This window comes from Phoca vitulina, unplaced genomic scaffold (assembly GCF_004348235.1).
Source record: "Phoca vitulina isolate PV1807 unplaced genomic scaffold, GSC_HSeal_1.0 scaffold54, whole genome shotgun sequence".
Taxonomy (NCBI): Eukaryota; Metazoa; Chordata; class Mammalia; order Carnivora; family Phocidae; genus Phoca; species Phoca vitulina.
In genome coordinates, this window is record NW_022589757.1 from 11,086,512 (window position 1) to 11,101,911 (window position 15,400).

The window sequence follows — 15,400 nt, forward strand, 5'->3', positions numbered from 1 at the left end:
TGCAGAAAGATTTCCTTCTTCCCTCCTTCGTTCACTCTCTTCTTCCATCCCAAAGCCAGAGGCAGAAGCTGACAGAGGGAAAGAAAAGGAGCCATGGGCTGGTCTGTGTGAGGATTCGCCTCACCCGCTTATGAGCTGTGACGGCCTGCCTCCTCACCCAAAGCTGTCTCCTCATCTTCCACTTCTCATTCGAACACCTGATAGCTACAGGTGCTCAGAACGGTGAATGAGCTTATGCATTCCTACTTCTGGGGCTTCTAGTCTTTAAAAGCCTGCTATCAGTGGGGTGCAACGGTGATATCCAGCTGGTATGGACTGAATGGCGTCCCCCCAACCCAGATTCGTATGTCGAAGTTTTAACCTCTAGTACCTCGGAAGGTGACCGTCTTTGGAGATAAGACCTTTAAAGAGGTAATCGCAGTAAAATTGTGTCACTGGGGGTAGGCCCTATTCCAATTTGACTGCTGTTCTTAAAAAAGAGGAAATTAGGGCACAGACGCACACAGAAGGAGGACCGTGTGGAGACTCAGGGAGAAGGCAGCCTTCTACAAGCCAAGAAGGGAGGACTCAGAAGACACAACCCTGCTGACACCTCGATCTCAGACCTGTAGCCTCCAGAACTGCGAGAGAATAAATTTCTGTTGTTTTAGCCACCCCATCCATGCCCTTTGTTATGGTGGCCTGAGCAGACGAATACGCCTGTGGAGAGACATCTCAGCCTCTTCAGGCTCACGCTTGGCACACATAGCCTCTATGAGGATTGACTCTCAGGGGGGAAGAAACGTTATGTTCTGGGTTTTGCTTTCCAAAGTACACTTTTTAGAACTCATGATACAGAGATTTGGCTTTAAAGTCAAGGTTTTGAGGTGGAAGTGCTGGTTCTCTTGGAAATCAAAACACTGAGCCCTGGTCCTGTGAACAAGGTTTGAGAAGAAAACAGGAAAAGGGCTCGACTGTGGCCTCCCTGCGGTCTGCATGAAGTCTGGGGGAAGCCAGGAAAAAGGAGAGGAAAAGAGAGCTTAGATTCTAGAGAATTCTTGTCAGGCCTTCGTGTCGCAAAAGGTTTGGGGCATGAGAAGGCAGAAGCTACTTGTTCTTGCTTCCAGGTGAACCCTGTGTAGGGGGTGAGGTTCTAAGGGAAGTGGCCCCCACAGCAGCAGAGGAGTGGAAGGGACCCGAGACCGATCTAGGAGAGAAGGCCTGAGCACCCCGAGTTTCCTGTGGTGTACGCGAGCTCCTGAGGGCACACAGACCAGGCTAGGGAAAAGCAGCAGCCTGCTGGAGCTGGCCTCCAGGACGCAGAAGTCACCCGAGCCGGAACCGGACGCGGAGACGAGCGTGTCAGCAGCAAATGCTGGAGGCTGCACTGCTGACTGAGACCAGGTGTGGGAAGAATCTCAGGCCTGGACACCTCTCTCTCCTCACCCGAGGGCCCTGGCTTTTCTCGAGCACAGATGCCACCTGGAGGAGCCCGGGGAAGAGGAGAAACCTGAACGGACTGAAAACATGCTCATGGGACAGAGTCCAAGCTGAATTGGCAAGACAAAGTGTTCTCCTGCTAGGAATGGTGGCACCTCAAGATAGCAAGTCCAGTTACTAAAAACCAATGGGGTCAGGTCTGCTCACCTGGGGTTGTAGTTTATGGAACTCAAGCCCAGGACAACCAGAAAGAACCAACACGCAGCCAGGGTGAAGAGAGGGTGAGTTGGGGAAAGATGAGATGGTTTGGGAAGAACCAAGAGCACCAGGAGTTGGGGATGTGGAGGGGTGGGTTCCACTCTTGGCCTGGGGTCGTCCTGGGCAGCACCGCAAAACTGGGCACAGGCCTCTCAGTCACACACACACACACACACACACACACACACACACACCCCACACTGTTAGCATCCTGCAATCACAGCTCCCAACCAAAAGGAATTATCTGATGGCTGGAATCAATACTCTTCTCGTAAGCAAAGGAGCCCACAAAGTTCAAGGAGGATAGTATGTAAGATGGCTTTATTTCACAGGGCAAAGGCTATGCCCCATTGGATGCTACGTAAAGCATTTGAAGCCCACCATACAGACGGTGGCCACAGGAGCTGCTCCTCTTCTTCTAACTGTGGCGTGGGGTAACCATGTCCCCAGCATGCGGGGACGACCCTGGGTGCCATGTGGGGCAAGCTGTTTTGCCCGAGCTCTTTTCCACACATTTTGAGCCAGTGAGGGCCTTTCATAAAAAGCCTTGTGGTTTCCATGAAGAGACTACTATGCCTTATAACTTTGGCCCCAACTCACCACAGAACTTGCACTATTTCGTTTACACAGCCCTTTAAGAGCTGACCGAGGACGAGCCCATCGACTGTGACACCGTCTAACCCCCCCGACTGCTAGTCCCACACCGGCAGACCTGGGGACCACGCACATTCTTCTGGGTGAATAATGAAAGCTGAGAAAGCAGAGAAGAGCTGCAGGGGCTTTGGCGGGCAGGCTCTGCCCCCAGGAGCCCTAACCATCGTGTCCTGCCGCCTTTCCTGATGCCAGAGGCTTTTCACATCTTGGAGAGCCTGATGTCGTAGGTGACCATGTTGAAGTTGTCCCAGGCGAAGAGCTTCTTCTCCAGGGGGTTGTAGTCCACCATGCTGCTGTACTTGTAGCGGTTCTTGAAGGGGACGCTCAGGGCCTTGCTGCGCCCCGTGGCCGTGTCGTAGGCGAAGTTGACCGTGGCATCCGGCGACGAGTAGCTGCTGACGGTGTACAGGCGGCCGCAGATGAGGAAGGCGTTGGCCACTGACTGCTTGCGGATGTTAGTCTCCCAGGTCTGCTCAAGGGCCAGACTCTCTGGGTTCAGTCTGGAGAGGACGATGGCGCCTTTGGCCCCCTGCGTGCTGTAGATGACCCAGAGGCCCGTCTCGTCCACAGCTAGGTCGATGTCCGTGTAGCCGCCCCACGAATAGGGGAACTGCCCGTGGTAGCCGGCCCCGGGCAGCTCCTTCTCAGCCTTCACGGCCTCGGTGGTCAGCTCGTAGCGCACCAGCGTTCTGGACTCGGCGCCCTGGAAGTAGAGGCTGCCCCGGTAGACCACGGCGCCCGTGCTCTCCAGCGGCCGCGGCAGCACGTGCACCTTGGACGGGTAGCCCTGCAGGAACTGCAGGACGCGGTCGTACTCGAACACCTGCCGGATGTCCGTGCCCACCGTGTCGATTCTCCACGTGGTCTCCGGGGTGTGCGGGGAGGCGGGCTCCGGGTCTCTCATCCACACGCCGTACTTGCCCGCGATCGTTTCAGCTCTCCTCAGGGTGAGCGGCTCTCCTACCCAAACCAGTTCTCCGCATCCTGGGGGAATTAAAGACACGCATAACCCAGAATGCTTTCCACCATCTTTCCGCCCCGTGGCCGCGTGGCAGAGCCGGCGAAAGCCAGAACCCCGGAGACGGAGCGTCTGGGGTTAAGGTCAGGCTCTGCCCTCCGCTGACTGGGTGACGTTCAGGTCCCTCAGCCCCCTCGACCTTGGCTTGGTCATTGGTAGAGGGGACAGTGTTCTGGGGTAGTAGGGATGTTGTAAATGTTAAATGGAATTATACATGTTATGTACTTGGTAGAGAGTAAATGCCCAGGAAGTATTATGTGATCAAAATGTCATATGAATTGAACTTCCCCTTTTCAGTATCAGTTGTAAAGAGGAAGGCTGCACAGAGGGCTTCAAACTGTATTTCTAATATTTGATTGAAGCCAGGCAGGAACTCACAGGTGTCCATTATACTACTTTTTATGACTTTCATGTCTGATTTACTTCATTTTTTAAAATGAAACAGGGGCACCTGGGTGGCTCAGTCGGTTAGGTGTCTGCCTTCCGCTCAGGTCATGATCTCAGAACTCTGGGATCGAGCCCCGAGTTGGGCTCCTTCCTCAGCAGGGAGTCTGCTTCTCCTTCTCCTTCTGCCCCTTCCTCCCCTCCCCTTCTTGTGCGTGCTCTCCCTCTCTCTCTCAAATAAATAAATAAAATCTTTAAAAAATAAAAATGAAACAAAAATCTAGTCATTATAAGAAACTCTGTAAAACAAAGTTCTTCAAGCCCAAACTGATGGGCCACATAAAGGCACCATTTTAATACAATAAAACCCGAACATAATTTTTAAAATGTAATGAAGAGATGGTTGAAAATTTAGATTTAGCTGAAATAAACACAACAGATCTCTGTGCTTTTTTTTTTTTTTTTCCTTCACTTTCCTTTAGAAGATGGGGAGTCTTTGCTGCTCATGTCTCAGGGAATTGTATTTTGAAGACTTCAAAACGTCCCCATCACATGCATGATCTTCAGCTGGGAATAATTGTTAATAACATGGATAGTCAGTTTCTGAAAACCACAGCCTGCCTTAAGTCTGGCTTTCAGGGAACACTTTGGAGAGGGGCACCTGTACTTTTCCTCAGTACCCAAGTTCAGAAAAGATACCTTTTCTGAGTATGTGCTATGTGCTGAGATGGTGCATCCATCCGGCCCTAAGATAAAGAAAGATATGAAGGATCTACTAAAAAATGTAATGAATTTCTATGTGGCAATCAAGTGGGTGAAATAAACCTATCTCTCCTCTTCCCCCAGTGCAGCCCAGCTGAGCCCACCATCCCCAAGTGGGTGGTGAGTGAGATACAGGGCTTTGCTAGGAAAGGCCGACATCCTGCCCGCGTGCTCTGGAAAGGGAGCAGAGAGGGGCTCTTCCTCTCCCCCTTCCCTGCCTCGCTGCCAGGGCTGACCAGTGGTCTGCCCTCCCCGCAAAGTCGGCTGACCAACTCTGAACACAGAACAGTCACAGATAAAGACCATGTGTGTACAAAAGGGAAGAAATTTAACTTCATACCAGGGTCTCCCTCCTCATTCTCGGGATGGCCAGATGGACTCTCCTTCAGGATTCGGGAAGCAGGAACCTCAGTTAACTCTGACTTTAGTTCCTGGAAGTTCATGGTCTCCACATTCCATTTAGAAACTATATTAAAAGAAAGAGACAAACTTGTAGTATGAGGAAAAATGGCCCAAGGACTATGCTGAGGATGGTATTTAAATAGACTTCCAAAGATATGATGGTTTGAGATTTGTTTTAAGACAATAAATATGTAGGGGTCTGGCTGGCTCAGTCAGAAGAGCATGTGACTCTTGATCTTGGGGTCGTGAGTTCAAGCCCCATGTTGGGTGTAGATGGGTGTAGAGATAACCTAAACAAATAAAACTTTAAAAAAAGATTTTTTAAAAAGATAATAAATATGTAGCATTGGGGTGGAGATAAAACAAGATCGGATTTGGCGGACAACTGTTGGAACTTGGTGATGGGTACACTGGGGTTCTTGTTGTTCTCTCTACTTTTGTGAATGTTTGAAAAATTCCCATAACAAAAAGCTCACAAATAATAAATTGCATAGCGATGTGCCTTGCACAGAATAGGGTATTCAAAATAAAATAAAGTAAACTTGTACACAATTAAAATAATTCCCTAATTTATGAGCAGGTGAGGTGTGATTCAGGGATATTGAGAAGGTCTTCACCATCTTCGGGATGCCCGAAATTCAGCAATTAACGATTCCCTGCATGACATAAGGTTCTTTCCCCTGTCATGATGCAAATGTTCCTGTGAGAGGTAACATATTCAGCTTTACATGCTCAACTGAAATACTCTGTCAGATCCCTTTCTGAGACCAGTTTTGGACAAGGACAGAGTGTGCGGAATTCCTACAAGAATTCGCGGGCTAGGGTGGGGGTTGCGCACGTTGAGGGAAGGGGTGTGGAGGACACCGGTTAGACATGAAGTTACCACACTTTGTCACACTTCGCTACTTCGGTTTAGGATTAGGCTTATACAAGAGTCCTTGAATACAAGGAAAAAGCAAAAGCCACGAGGAACAGGCTTAGCTGTTTTAAAATGTAGGTTTATGATTCAGGTATGATGAGGCCAACAGATCAGGAGTTGACAGCTAATGAGAAGATAGTCTGTTATACTCACTACTCCCAAGGACACCCACGCCATAGGGGCCACATGGGGCAGCACCAGGGTCACTCAGGCAGGAGGGGAAACATGGGCAAGAACCTTTATTGTTTTTCCTGTGGGAAGGAACGGGTGAGGCCGGGTAAGCAGGCTTAGGATTGGCTAATATGAATAATTTCAGCAGGCTCTGGGGCATGGGGCTGTCCCTAGTTGGTCCCCGGCTCTGAGGTGATGCAGGCAGGTGGACAGTGGCCTTGAGTGTGAGAGCCAGAGCCCACGGAGGCGGGGCGTGGAGGCGGGGCGTGGAAGTGGGGCGGGGCGTGGAGGCGGGGCGTGGGCGTGGAAGCCAGGCGGGGCGTGGGCTATGGGTCGGTGGGTGTGCATGTGAAAGGCGTGCTGGCAGGTGAGTCATACAGGATCTCCAGGAATCAGCTAACCCTGCGAGGCCCAGGCGTCAAAGCCTCAGAATAAAAAGATATGCTTGAAACATTGGCCTTTTCTCTTGCTGGCCATCTCAGTCAGCTCTCTGCCCCTTGAGTGACCTGGCTCCCCACTCAGGATTCCTGTGTCACGGTCCCCGAGGGCAGTCAGTGCCTGGGGCTGGGCTCCTGCACAGCCGAGAAGGTGAGGAAGACATTCTGTCTCCTATCACGTGTTTGCTTCACTTTGCTAAATTTAACCTCGCAGGCACAGAAGCTGACAATGGAACACTGAACCCCTCCAGCTACACACATGTCATCAATTTTAAGGCACACACATTTTTTCACATTTTCACATGTCTGGACTCAGGTACCTCTTATAGTTGCCGGTATTTAGCTTCAATGCACAGTACTAGAAGGAGGTAGAGAACATTTCCTATCCAGCTAAGAAGCTCTCAGGCTTGCGTGGGGCTGCCCGCTGCAGCACTCTCTGCCCGGTGTTAACTGGCCTCCCCAGGAGTGACAGGCCTGGAGGGAGTGCCTCCTCCCACCCTGGTATGTCCCTCAGTCCCGAGTGGGCTGCATGAGCAGTCAAGACCCTTAAGCCAAATGTGTAACCAACTGAGGACATTCTAGATGTGTGCCCCAAACGCCAGGGGCGATCAGGAATACCTCCAGGGACATGGCACGTCTTCAGTCTCCCCAGCCTTGGGGAGCTGTCCACCCATCTAAATAGCCAGCCCCGGTGCAAAGTTGTGCAAGGTGTGGACATACACGGTGAATAATTACAGTCGGTCCATGGTCCCCTTGAGGAGTTCATGGTCTGGCAAAGTCCTCTCGCTGAGGAGTAACGTGGGTTCATTCTAGGCTGCTTTGGGAATAAGGACCCCTTGGACAATTCAAATGGCTCGTGGAGGGTCCTAGGAAATTCATTTGGTTCCCTGAATCTCCTTCTGTCTGCCTGAAAATCTGTGGAGGAGACTCCTCTGCTCCTCACTCTGAAGATTGCCTCGACCTAAGGGGGTAGGTACCCAGGGCAGAGGCTGATTCACTAGGTCAGATGGAGGTTCCCTAGACCAACTGAGGACCCTCACGAGCCACCGTCCTCCTCTCCCGGGAATTGGTGCTGACTGGTGGTCAGCATGGCAGAGGCAGGGTGCCCGAGGTTCCCTGCTCTTCCGTGCTGCCAGGAAAACGTTAAGAGTGAGGGACTCCCTTCCCCTATAAGGGGCGAGCAGAGCTGTTTGTAACCATCCCAGCTTCCTGGAGTGCAGGCCTTCACCCTCTCCGTCTGCCTCTCCCGTCTCCATGCCTTGTCTTAGGCCTAAAACATAATGACAGAGCCTCGACCCCTGGCTATCAGGAGCAACCCACTCCTGCCTTGCCTGCCCAGGCTCCCACACTGAGCAGAGGCTCAAATACGTGGCAACACCTGGCAGGGCAAGTTCTCAAAAGCAGGTCATTGAGTAAACTCCCTGAGGTGAGCTGTTTCTTTTCCTTGGTACCTTTCCTCCGAATAATTCAAACTGCTTTAATTGTTTCAATTAATTCTCAGGATATCGGAGCAAGTTTTAGGCAATGTGAGGTGAGAAATACTGCAGTGGCATTTCTACAAAACTTCTAGAGGATTCCCTTGCCCCAGCCCAGTTCCCTGCCCTTCAGCTCCAGGACCCACAGTTGCCATACAAGGGCCTCGCCTGTACCAGCTCCTTCTTCTGTGCACCTGATGCACATTATTTTATTCTGTGACTGTGGCTAGGATGATCATGGAGCTTAGTGACTTACTGAGAAATAGATACATACTGAGAAAAGTCAGGGTACACACCTGCAAATCAATGAGAAGAAAATTAAGAAAAATGCCCACTTTAGCCACAGAGGGGATAAAGAAAGTGGGGAAAACAAACCCAGATCAGCATTTTCCGGGGTGACTTCCCTGAAGATCACTAAAATATTGAAGTACTGAAAACAGATCCTTTGTGAAAAGACACGATTAGCAGGTACTTATGGCTCTTTCCACATTTCAAAGCAGTTTCATAGAAACTATTTATGTGATCTGATACCTTCACAACTTTTAAAGAAATAGAAAAAGGCTTTAGGACTGCAGTCTGCCACTAATTTAATTATTAGTGCCTCCTATGATTCAGGTCCTGTGCTTATCACCTCTATTCCACATAACAGTCCTGACGTGGACGATACTATCTTCATTTTGCCAAAGAGGAAACAGGCTCAGAGAGGTTAAGTAACTTGCCTAAGGTCACACAGTTAGTTAGTGGTGGGACTAGGACTTGAGCCAAGTCTGCCAAGGCCATGGCAGTTGCAAAACTTTCCAACCTGTGGTGGGGGAAGTTTGTCAGTTATAAATTAATTGCCCCTTGGTGCCAAATGCATCCTTCCCTAGATGCTTTCCGAAAAACAAGGATTTCTCCTGTAAAGTGGGCACGATGTCAAGCTTTCTCGGTAGAGGGCGCTGGAGGGACACTGTGGGAGGACGGTCCGCGGCAGTAGCCCCCGGGGACTGGGTTGGCAGTGTGAGCGCGAGGACATCGGGTGGAGCCCTGCCCCAGCCACGGGTCCAAGACGTGGTTCCTCTGTGACCTTGCAGCCACAGCCTGGCCATAACCTTTCCACAGCCCTGTCAACACGGAACCCAGAGTCCCTGCACAGGGACCCCGTGCTCAGCCGGCCTCCCCTGCAGGCCCCCCTCGCGCAGCCTGTCCCTGCCTCCACTGTGTCCACGCCGCAGGCTGCCGGTCGCCCTCGGGAGGTGGCCGTTCCAGCTCCAGCCTGGAGAAGCTCTCCAGCTTCTCCGCTCTCCGCTGGGCTGCACCTCCCCTTCCTCCGTGAGGCCTGACCCCCTTCCAAGTTTGTCCTTCCTCTGGGACCTTCCCTCGGCCCTGGGGTGCCGTGTGGAGTTTACTTATATCTCATAGTTGCTCTTTCATCGTACTCCATTCTTTATATTTTTAATATATAACTTACAAGACTTAACTTGCCGTGTGGATTCTGTCTCCTGACTGGGCGCAGACGGCTACCTGAGGCTTCCCAACAGCCTCCAACTTGCGCCTCAGAACTTTGGGGGGTGACCCACTCCTGGAGCGGAGCTCGGATTCCGGCGCACTGCTGCGCGTGCGCACACAGCTCCCAGGCCGTGCCCCCGGGGACCAGCCGCCAAAGGGGAGGGGCCAGGTGCCTGGCTGGTGCAGAGTTCCTTGCCTGGGGCCACCGAGGCCCTCGCGGCTCTGCACAGGGGTCCTTTTCTTCCTCCCTCTCCCGGTCTCTTCCTCTCTGCCTCTGCCTCTCCCTTTTCCTCTCCCTCTCCCTGCCTCACCCCCACCGCCTTTCTTCGCGGTTGCTGGAAGCACACCTCATGTGCCGTCTTTGGAGTAAACAAGAACCACAGTGAAACATACTGTCAGGGAATGGCTTTCGGAATCACTGCACGGCCCTTTCTCAGTTGGCAGATGGGATGGGTGGATGACAAGTCCGCTGGCTGCTTCTTGGTTGTGCGGGCCAGGAGCACCTGGCAATGGTCAGAGCTGTCTGGCATGACAGAAGCCTGTGGGAGAGGATGCACACAGCCCAAAGGCTGGGAAGCAGTTGTGTGAACGAGCCTGGATCGGGCCCCAAGTCATAGCTTTCCAGGTCGGCCTGCCCTGTACCAGGTGTGTGACTTCGGCCAAGTTACTCGCCTCAGTATTCTTAGCTCAAACTATACATGAAACGTCCTCAATAAAAATGTGTCAAAATTAAAATTTCTCTGGAATGTTTAAAAATCACTCATATTTCACTCTGTGGTGTGAAAACAAAAAGAGGTTATGAAAATATTACGGACTGTATTGTACCCAATAGCTAAATATTTTTAGAGCTTTTATTTGTTTCTATTAAGACTCAGTCCTTCTGTGGTTGAAAAGTTCATGTCTCTTATAAAATTTTGGAAATTTTCTGCATGCTCTGCCCTATCTCCCTTACCTCTGCTTTGCAGACACATTCTAGAGAGCTTAGCCTAGAAACTCCCCAGGAAAGCGAAGATTAGCTAGCAGACTAACGTCCTGGGTGTTGCTCCGGGTACTGTCTCTTGGATCAATATGTGTGTTACAAAAATGTTATGTACGTGTTGATGTTTTAATCATTAAATGATGTTTTAAAACAGTAGCGCAGCTCAAGCAAAAGAAACCCTTCAGAGTTATGATCCACTTACTGCATGCCCACCCTGTGCAGGCACTTCTAATCTGCATAGCAACCCTCACAAGAGATTATTATCTGCAGCACTTGCACTGAACACCTCTGGTGCTCTTCCTTCATATCCTGCCCACCTTTTCCCAGTCATTGTGTGGCCACCTGCCTTGTGCCAATGTCCCCTGCCAGGACCCTGCCTCAGCTGCCCTGCCCCGGCTTCTCTCGCTCTCTGCAAGAGCCAGCCTGGTGCCCACATCTGCGCAAACTGGAAGTGGGATATACCCTCTGGCGCGATGATCCTGGGCCAGCAGAGTATCGGATGCACGTATGAATGCTTCCTTCCTCCGCTGCATTTTACACAGCTCCCCAGAAGGGTGTGGTGGGCTCAAGCCTCCACCACCCACTGTGGGGCTCCACTGGAGAATGCCCCCCACTCCTTATTGGCTCCCCTTCCTTCCCTGACTCACTCTCCCCTAACCTGGCTTCTGCTCCCTGCCCACATATACCACTGCACACAAGCCCCCATCCCAGGCTCTGTTCTCTAGGAGGACTAATCTGAAGTAGAGGTCAGATAAAGGGAAAGACGGGCTTCTCTTGTGACACTGATAACCAACTCTGATAGATCATCTGGTAATCTGTATTTTTCTACTTTGGGCTTAATAGGTTGTTTTTTTTTTAAGATTTTATTTATTTATTTGACAGAGAGAGACAGCAAGAGAGGGAACACAAGCAGGGGGAGTGGGAGAGGGAGAGCAGGCTTCCCGCCAAGCAGGGAGCCCGATGCAGGGCTCGATCCCAGGACCCCGGGATCATGACCTGAGCCAAAGGCAGACTCTTAACGACTGGGCCACCCAGGTGCCCCATGGGCTTAATAGGTTTCCAGACATTTTGCTACAAAGCAATTACTACAAAATTATATATGTGTGTGTGTGTATATATATATATATATATATATATATACTATCTCAATTCTCTCACATGTACACACACACACACACACACACACACGTCAACAAGTGATTTCTGTGTTTCTAAGGAGACCTTTTTCTAGGTAACAATTACATGATAAAGACAGCGGTGGTGACAGTTTGAATGACAGGCAGAGTGAGAAAAAGTCCACCTTCTGTGGCCTCCCTCGGCTGGAGGCAGCCTCACTAAGCCCTTCCCTCCACCCCCAGCCCCCCAGCTCTTGCTGCCCCTACATGAAGCACACCCACACTTAAATTCCAGTCTCCCAGAAAGCCCTTTACCCTCAGATCTAGGACCTTGAAGCCCATCTTTTGTTCCAAACATTTCTTTCCCTGATGTTTAAATGTAACCTTCCTGGAGCGCCTGGCTGGCTCAGCTGGTGGAGCACGTGACTCTTGATCTCAGGGTTGTGAGTTCGAGCCCCACGTTGGGTGTAGAGATTATTTAAAATAAATCTTTAATAATAATAATAATAATAATAATAATAGTAAAATAAAGGTAAACTTCCTGTCTTTTATCTTTAGGTTCTATAAACTAGAGGTCACTTCAAGGTCCTGAAGGGCCACTGGACCTCAGGTGGGAGGGACTGAATTAGAATTCGGTTCTGGCTCTGCCACTAGCTGACTAGGTGGCCACAGACCAGCTCTGGGCCTCAGTTTCCACATCTGCACAAAACGAGCCAGTGGCTCAGAGGCTCTGCAGCTCTATATTCCTGGGCTAATGTAATTCCTCCTCATGGAAAAAAAAAATTGCTAAAAAGACTTTCCAAGCTTGGAGTTCACTCTAAGGGGCTGTTGTCCTTATTTCAAAAGTAGAGCAGCTGGAAAGAAGAAAAAGAAATGTAAAATTAGAAAACACATCTAATAAATTCCCTAAGTCTTGTTAAATGACCACAGGACAATAAAAAAACCAAAACGTTGCCTCTGTTTTCACACACACACACACACATACACACACAGGTTTTTGTTGAGAATATGACTCCATCACTTAACAGTCTGAAATAAGTAATGCTTCATTGTGTTTCTATTAATACTGATTCTTTTATCTGTGCTCAGAGACTCAGGTTCAACAAATCTTCGTGCCACCACCGATCATTGTGCCTCCCGGGGCCTTTGGTGTCTTCAGACCTTATTTTTCTTTGTTGTAAAATTTAGAATCGAGTCTCTTCCAACTATAGAAATACAGGATTTTTAAAAATCCTTTACACTTAAGAGTTATTTCATTTGAACCCCACAAAAATCACTCACAGGAGGAATTTTCATTACCACATAACAGGTAAGAAACCAAGGTGCAGAGGTTAAGTGACTTGTCCAAGGTCATACCCTGGCATGGACTCTTGGGTTTTTTCAGCCTCATTTACATGCAGACTTTGCCTCTCAGGTAGAAAGCCTTTTTTTTTTTTTTTTTTAAAGTAGGCTCCATGCCCAGCACAGAGCCCTACGTGGAGCTTGAACTCATGACCCTAAGATCAAGACCTGAGCTGAGGTCAAGAGCCGGATGCTTAACAATTTGAGCCACCCAGGTGTCCCTAGAAAGCCCTTTTAAAAAAATAATCATTTTATTTTGAAGATTTCCAAACCATTTGAAAAGTTGAAAGAATCATACAATAAAGCACCCCCCCCACCGTGTGCTCATCACTGAGATTCACCATTTGTTAATATTTTGCCACATTTGTTTTTCCTTTGTTTCTGTCACTCTTGATACATTTATAGTCTTTGTTGAACCATTTGAAAGTAAATTGCAGCCATTCTGACAACTTACCCCCTAATACTTGAGTCTGTGTCTCCTTAGAAGAAGGATATGCTTCATAACCACGATATCATCTCTCAGCCAAGAAACTGAGCATTAATCAATAATAGGACCTAAGAGGTGGTCTATCTTCAAATTTCCTCAATGATTCCAAACCTGTCCCTGTGGCTCTTCTCCCCTGGATGTAAGACCCAATCCAAAGCCAGGCACTGCATTTGGCCACCACTTCTCCTTAGCCTTCTACAATCTAGAACAAGCCCCACCCCCTTGTCTTTCTTTCATGATGTTGACGTCTCTGAAGAGTCTGGACTAACTGTCCTGCGTTCAGATTTGCTCACTTGTTTCTTCCTGATCAGAAAACTAATTATGAAACAGGGAATATCTGGGAGCACAATTTCACAAAAAGTGACACAAATACCATCCTCCCGAATAATGGAGAGAGAGTGCCCCCTCTCACAGTGCGCATGCACGGACTCACCTTCGAGCAGGGACCAGGATGAATGGAAGAGCGTCTCAGTTAGAAAGAGCCACCTCAAAGAGTGGCCTGGGGACTTGAAAGCAGAGGTTCTCCGATTGGGCAAAGAGTAAGAAGACTTCCCAAACAACATAGTGAGGAACCCAACAAAGGGGTTGCCACCTCTTTATTTTGCCAAGACATGACATGAAAAAAAAAAAAAAAAAAACCCTACCATCTATCATGGTTTCATAAATCTATTGTTATCTCATAAAAAGAGGTCATTTTAACAACAAAAAGTAGGAATCACAATTTCCAAAGATTCACAAAAGAGTAGTTTTCTAGGCAGGATAGTTGGCAACTTTCTACTAATCATATACACATACGTCTCACCTGGTCCTTATATTTCGCACTTTGCTATGACTGGGGGAGCCATCATGGGAGGCACAAGAACTCGGAACCACCAGCCCAAATGGAACTCTCAGGAGCTAAATGACTAGTAATACGTGAGAGTGGTTGCTTTGCCCTCCTTCAGTCGTCTGTCTCGTGCTAGATGGACGGTCTCGGGGAGAGAGGAAAGGGCAAGGAAAGGCAAGCCCGGGCTGCCCATAACAGGTCACTATGAGCGATGTCACCTTCTGGACTCGGGGGCCCCTTCACCCCACGTTCTTACCTTCCCTGGAGCCTGGTGGCACGTCCTGAGAGGAGCTGTGGGCCTGGGGACACTGGCCCTTTCTCAGCCTCGCTGCCTCCTGGCTTCTGCTTTCCAGCCTCTGGGCCAGATCCGCATTCTCTTCCTCCAGTCGCCTCTTCTCTTCTTCCAGAGCTGACTTGTCACGGAGGAGGTTGTTGTAGGCCACCTCCAGCTCCCTGGTTTTGGTCTCCAGCTGTTCCCGCTCCCTTCTCAGGGTGCCCAGCTCCCTCTGCAGCCCCTCGTGGGTCTGTGAGGGCCCGGCAGCCTGGCCCAAGGCCAACTGGTGGAGGATGCCCTCCAGGGAGCTGAGCCGGGCTTTGGTGGACTCCAGGTCTGCCCGCTGGGCACTGCTGTCTCTCTGCAGGTCCTGGATGGCTGACGTGGCCTGGCTCTGCTCGGGGCAGCTGGACTCACTGGGGCTGGCCACACTGAAGGTATACTGGCATCGGCCGCTCGGGTCATTGGCCTTCTGGAGCTGGGCCGTCCTGGCCTCCAAACCCCATACAAGACAGGCCAGAAGTAACAGCTGGGCAACTGGCATCTTGGGCCTGCTACTGCAGTGATGGGTACAGAGGCCCTCAGTGCAGAGACTGGGCAAGGCTTCCCTGGGAAAGCTCTCCCACCCTGTGAGGCCTCCAGATGGGTGGCCCTGCTGGCTCATGCCTTGGCTGCACAGAGCTTGATATACACTGGGGAGCCACCCCTGCGTGGGGGGAGCAAGAGGTGGTCACGTGAGGCTGGGCGGGGCCACGCACAGGGGAATTGTTTTTACACGGCCAGAAAACATCTTAGAATATGACATTCCAGAAGTCTGTTTGGAATTTCTTTTCAAAAAGAATGTCTCACTTTATGCACCCCATATCCCTACAATATTCCCTATATCCCCACCCTATTTTGTGCACACACGTTCACACAGGGCCCACTTCACCCAACATGATCACATGCATGTCTATTTCAACAAGGATTCATTTCTAGTTTATATTTCCAT

At 50.0% G+C, this 15,400-nt stretch overlaps 1 protein-coding gene across 1 annotated transcript; it reads right to left on the reverse strand.

The window, feature by feature from the left end:
• Positions 1-1,981: 1,981 nt before the first annotated feature.
• MYOC (myocilin) lies at positions 1,982-15,069 on the reverse strand. The gene is made up of 3 exons (XM_032389342.1): positions 14,392-15,069; positions 4,836-4,961; positions 1,982-3,315 (listed from the first exon to the last, which is right to left on the reverse strand). Exons 1-3 carry the CDS (start codon positions 14,951-14,953, stop codon positions 2,531-2,533), a joined length of 1,473 nt encoding a protein of 490 aa, XP_032245233.1. The 5' UTR covers positions 14,954-15,069; the 3' UTR covers positions 1,982-2,530.
• Positions 15,070-15,400: the final 331 nt, after the last annotated feature.

Coding starts and splice junctions, on each gene's coding strand:
- MYOC (XM_032389342.1), bottom strand. CDS start 14,953: ATGCCAGTTGCCCAGCTGTTACTTCTGGCCTGTCTTGTATGGGGTTTG. Junction 4,962..14,391: donor GCCACCAGGCTCCAGGGAAG/GTAAGAACGTGG, acceptor CTTTTAATATAG/TTTCTAAATGGAATGTGGAG. Junction 3,316..4,835: donor GAATGAGGAGGGAGACCCTG/GTATGAAGTTAA, acceptor TAATTCCCCCAG/GATGCGGAGAACTGGTTTGG.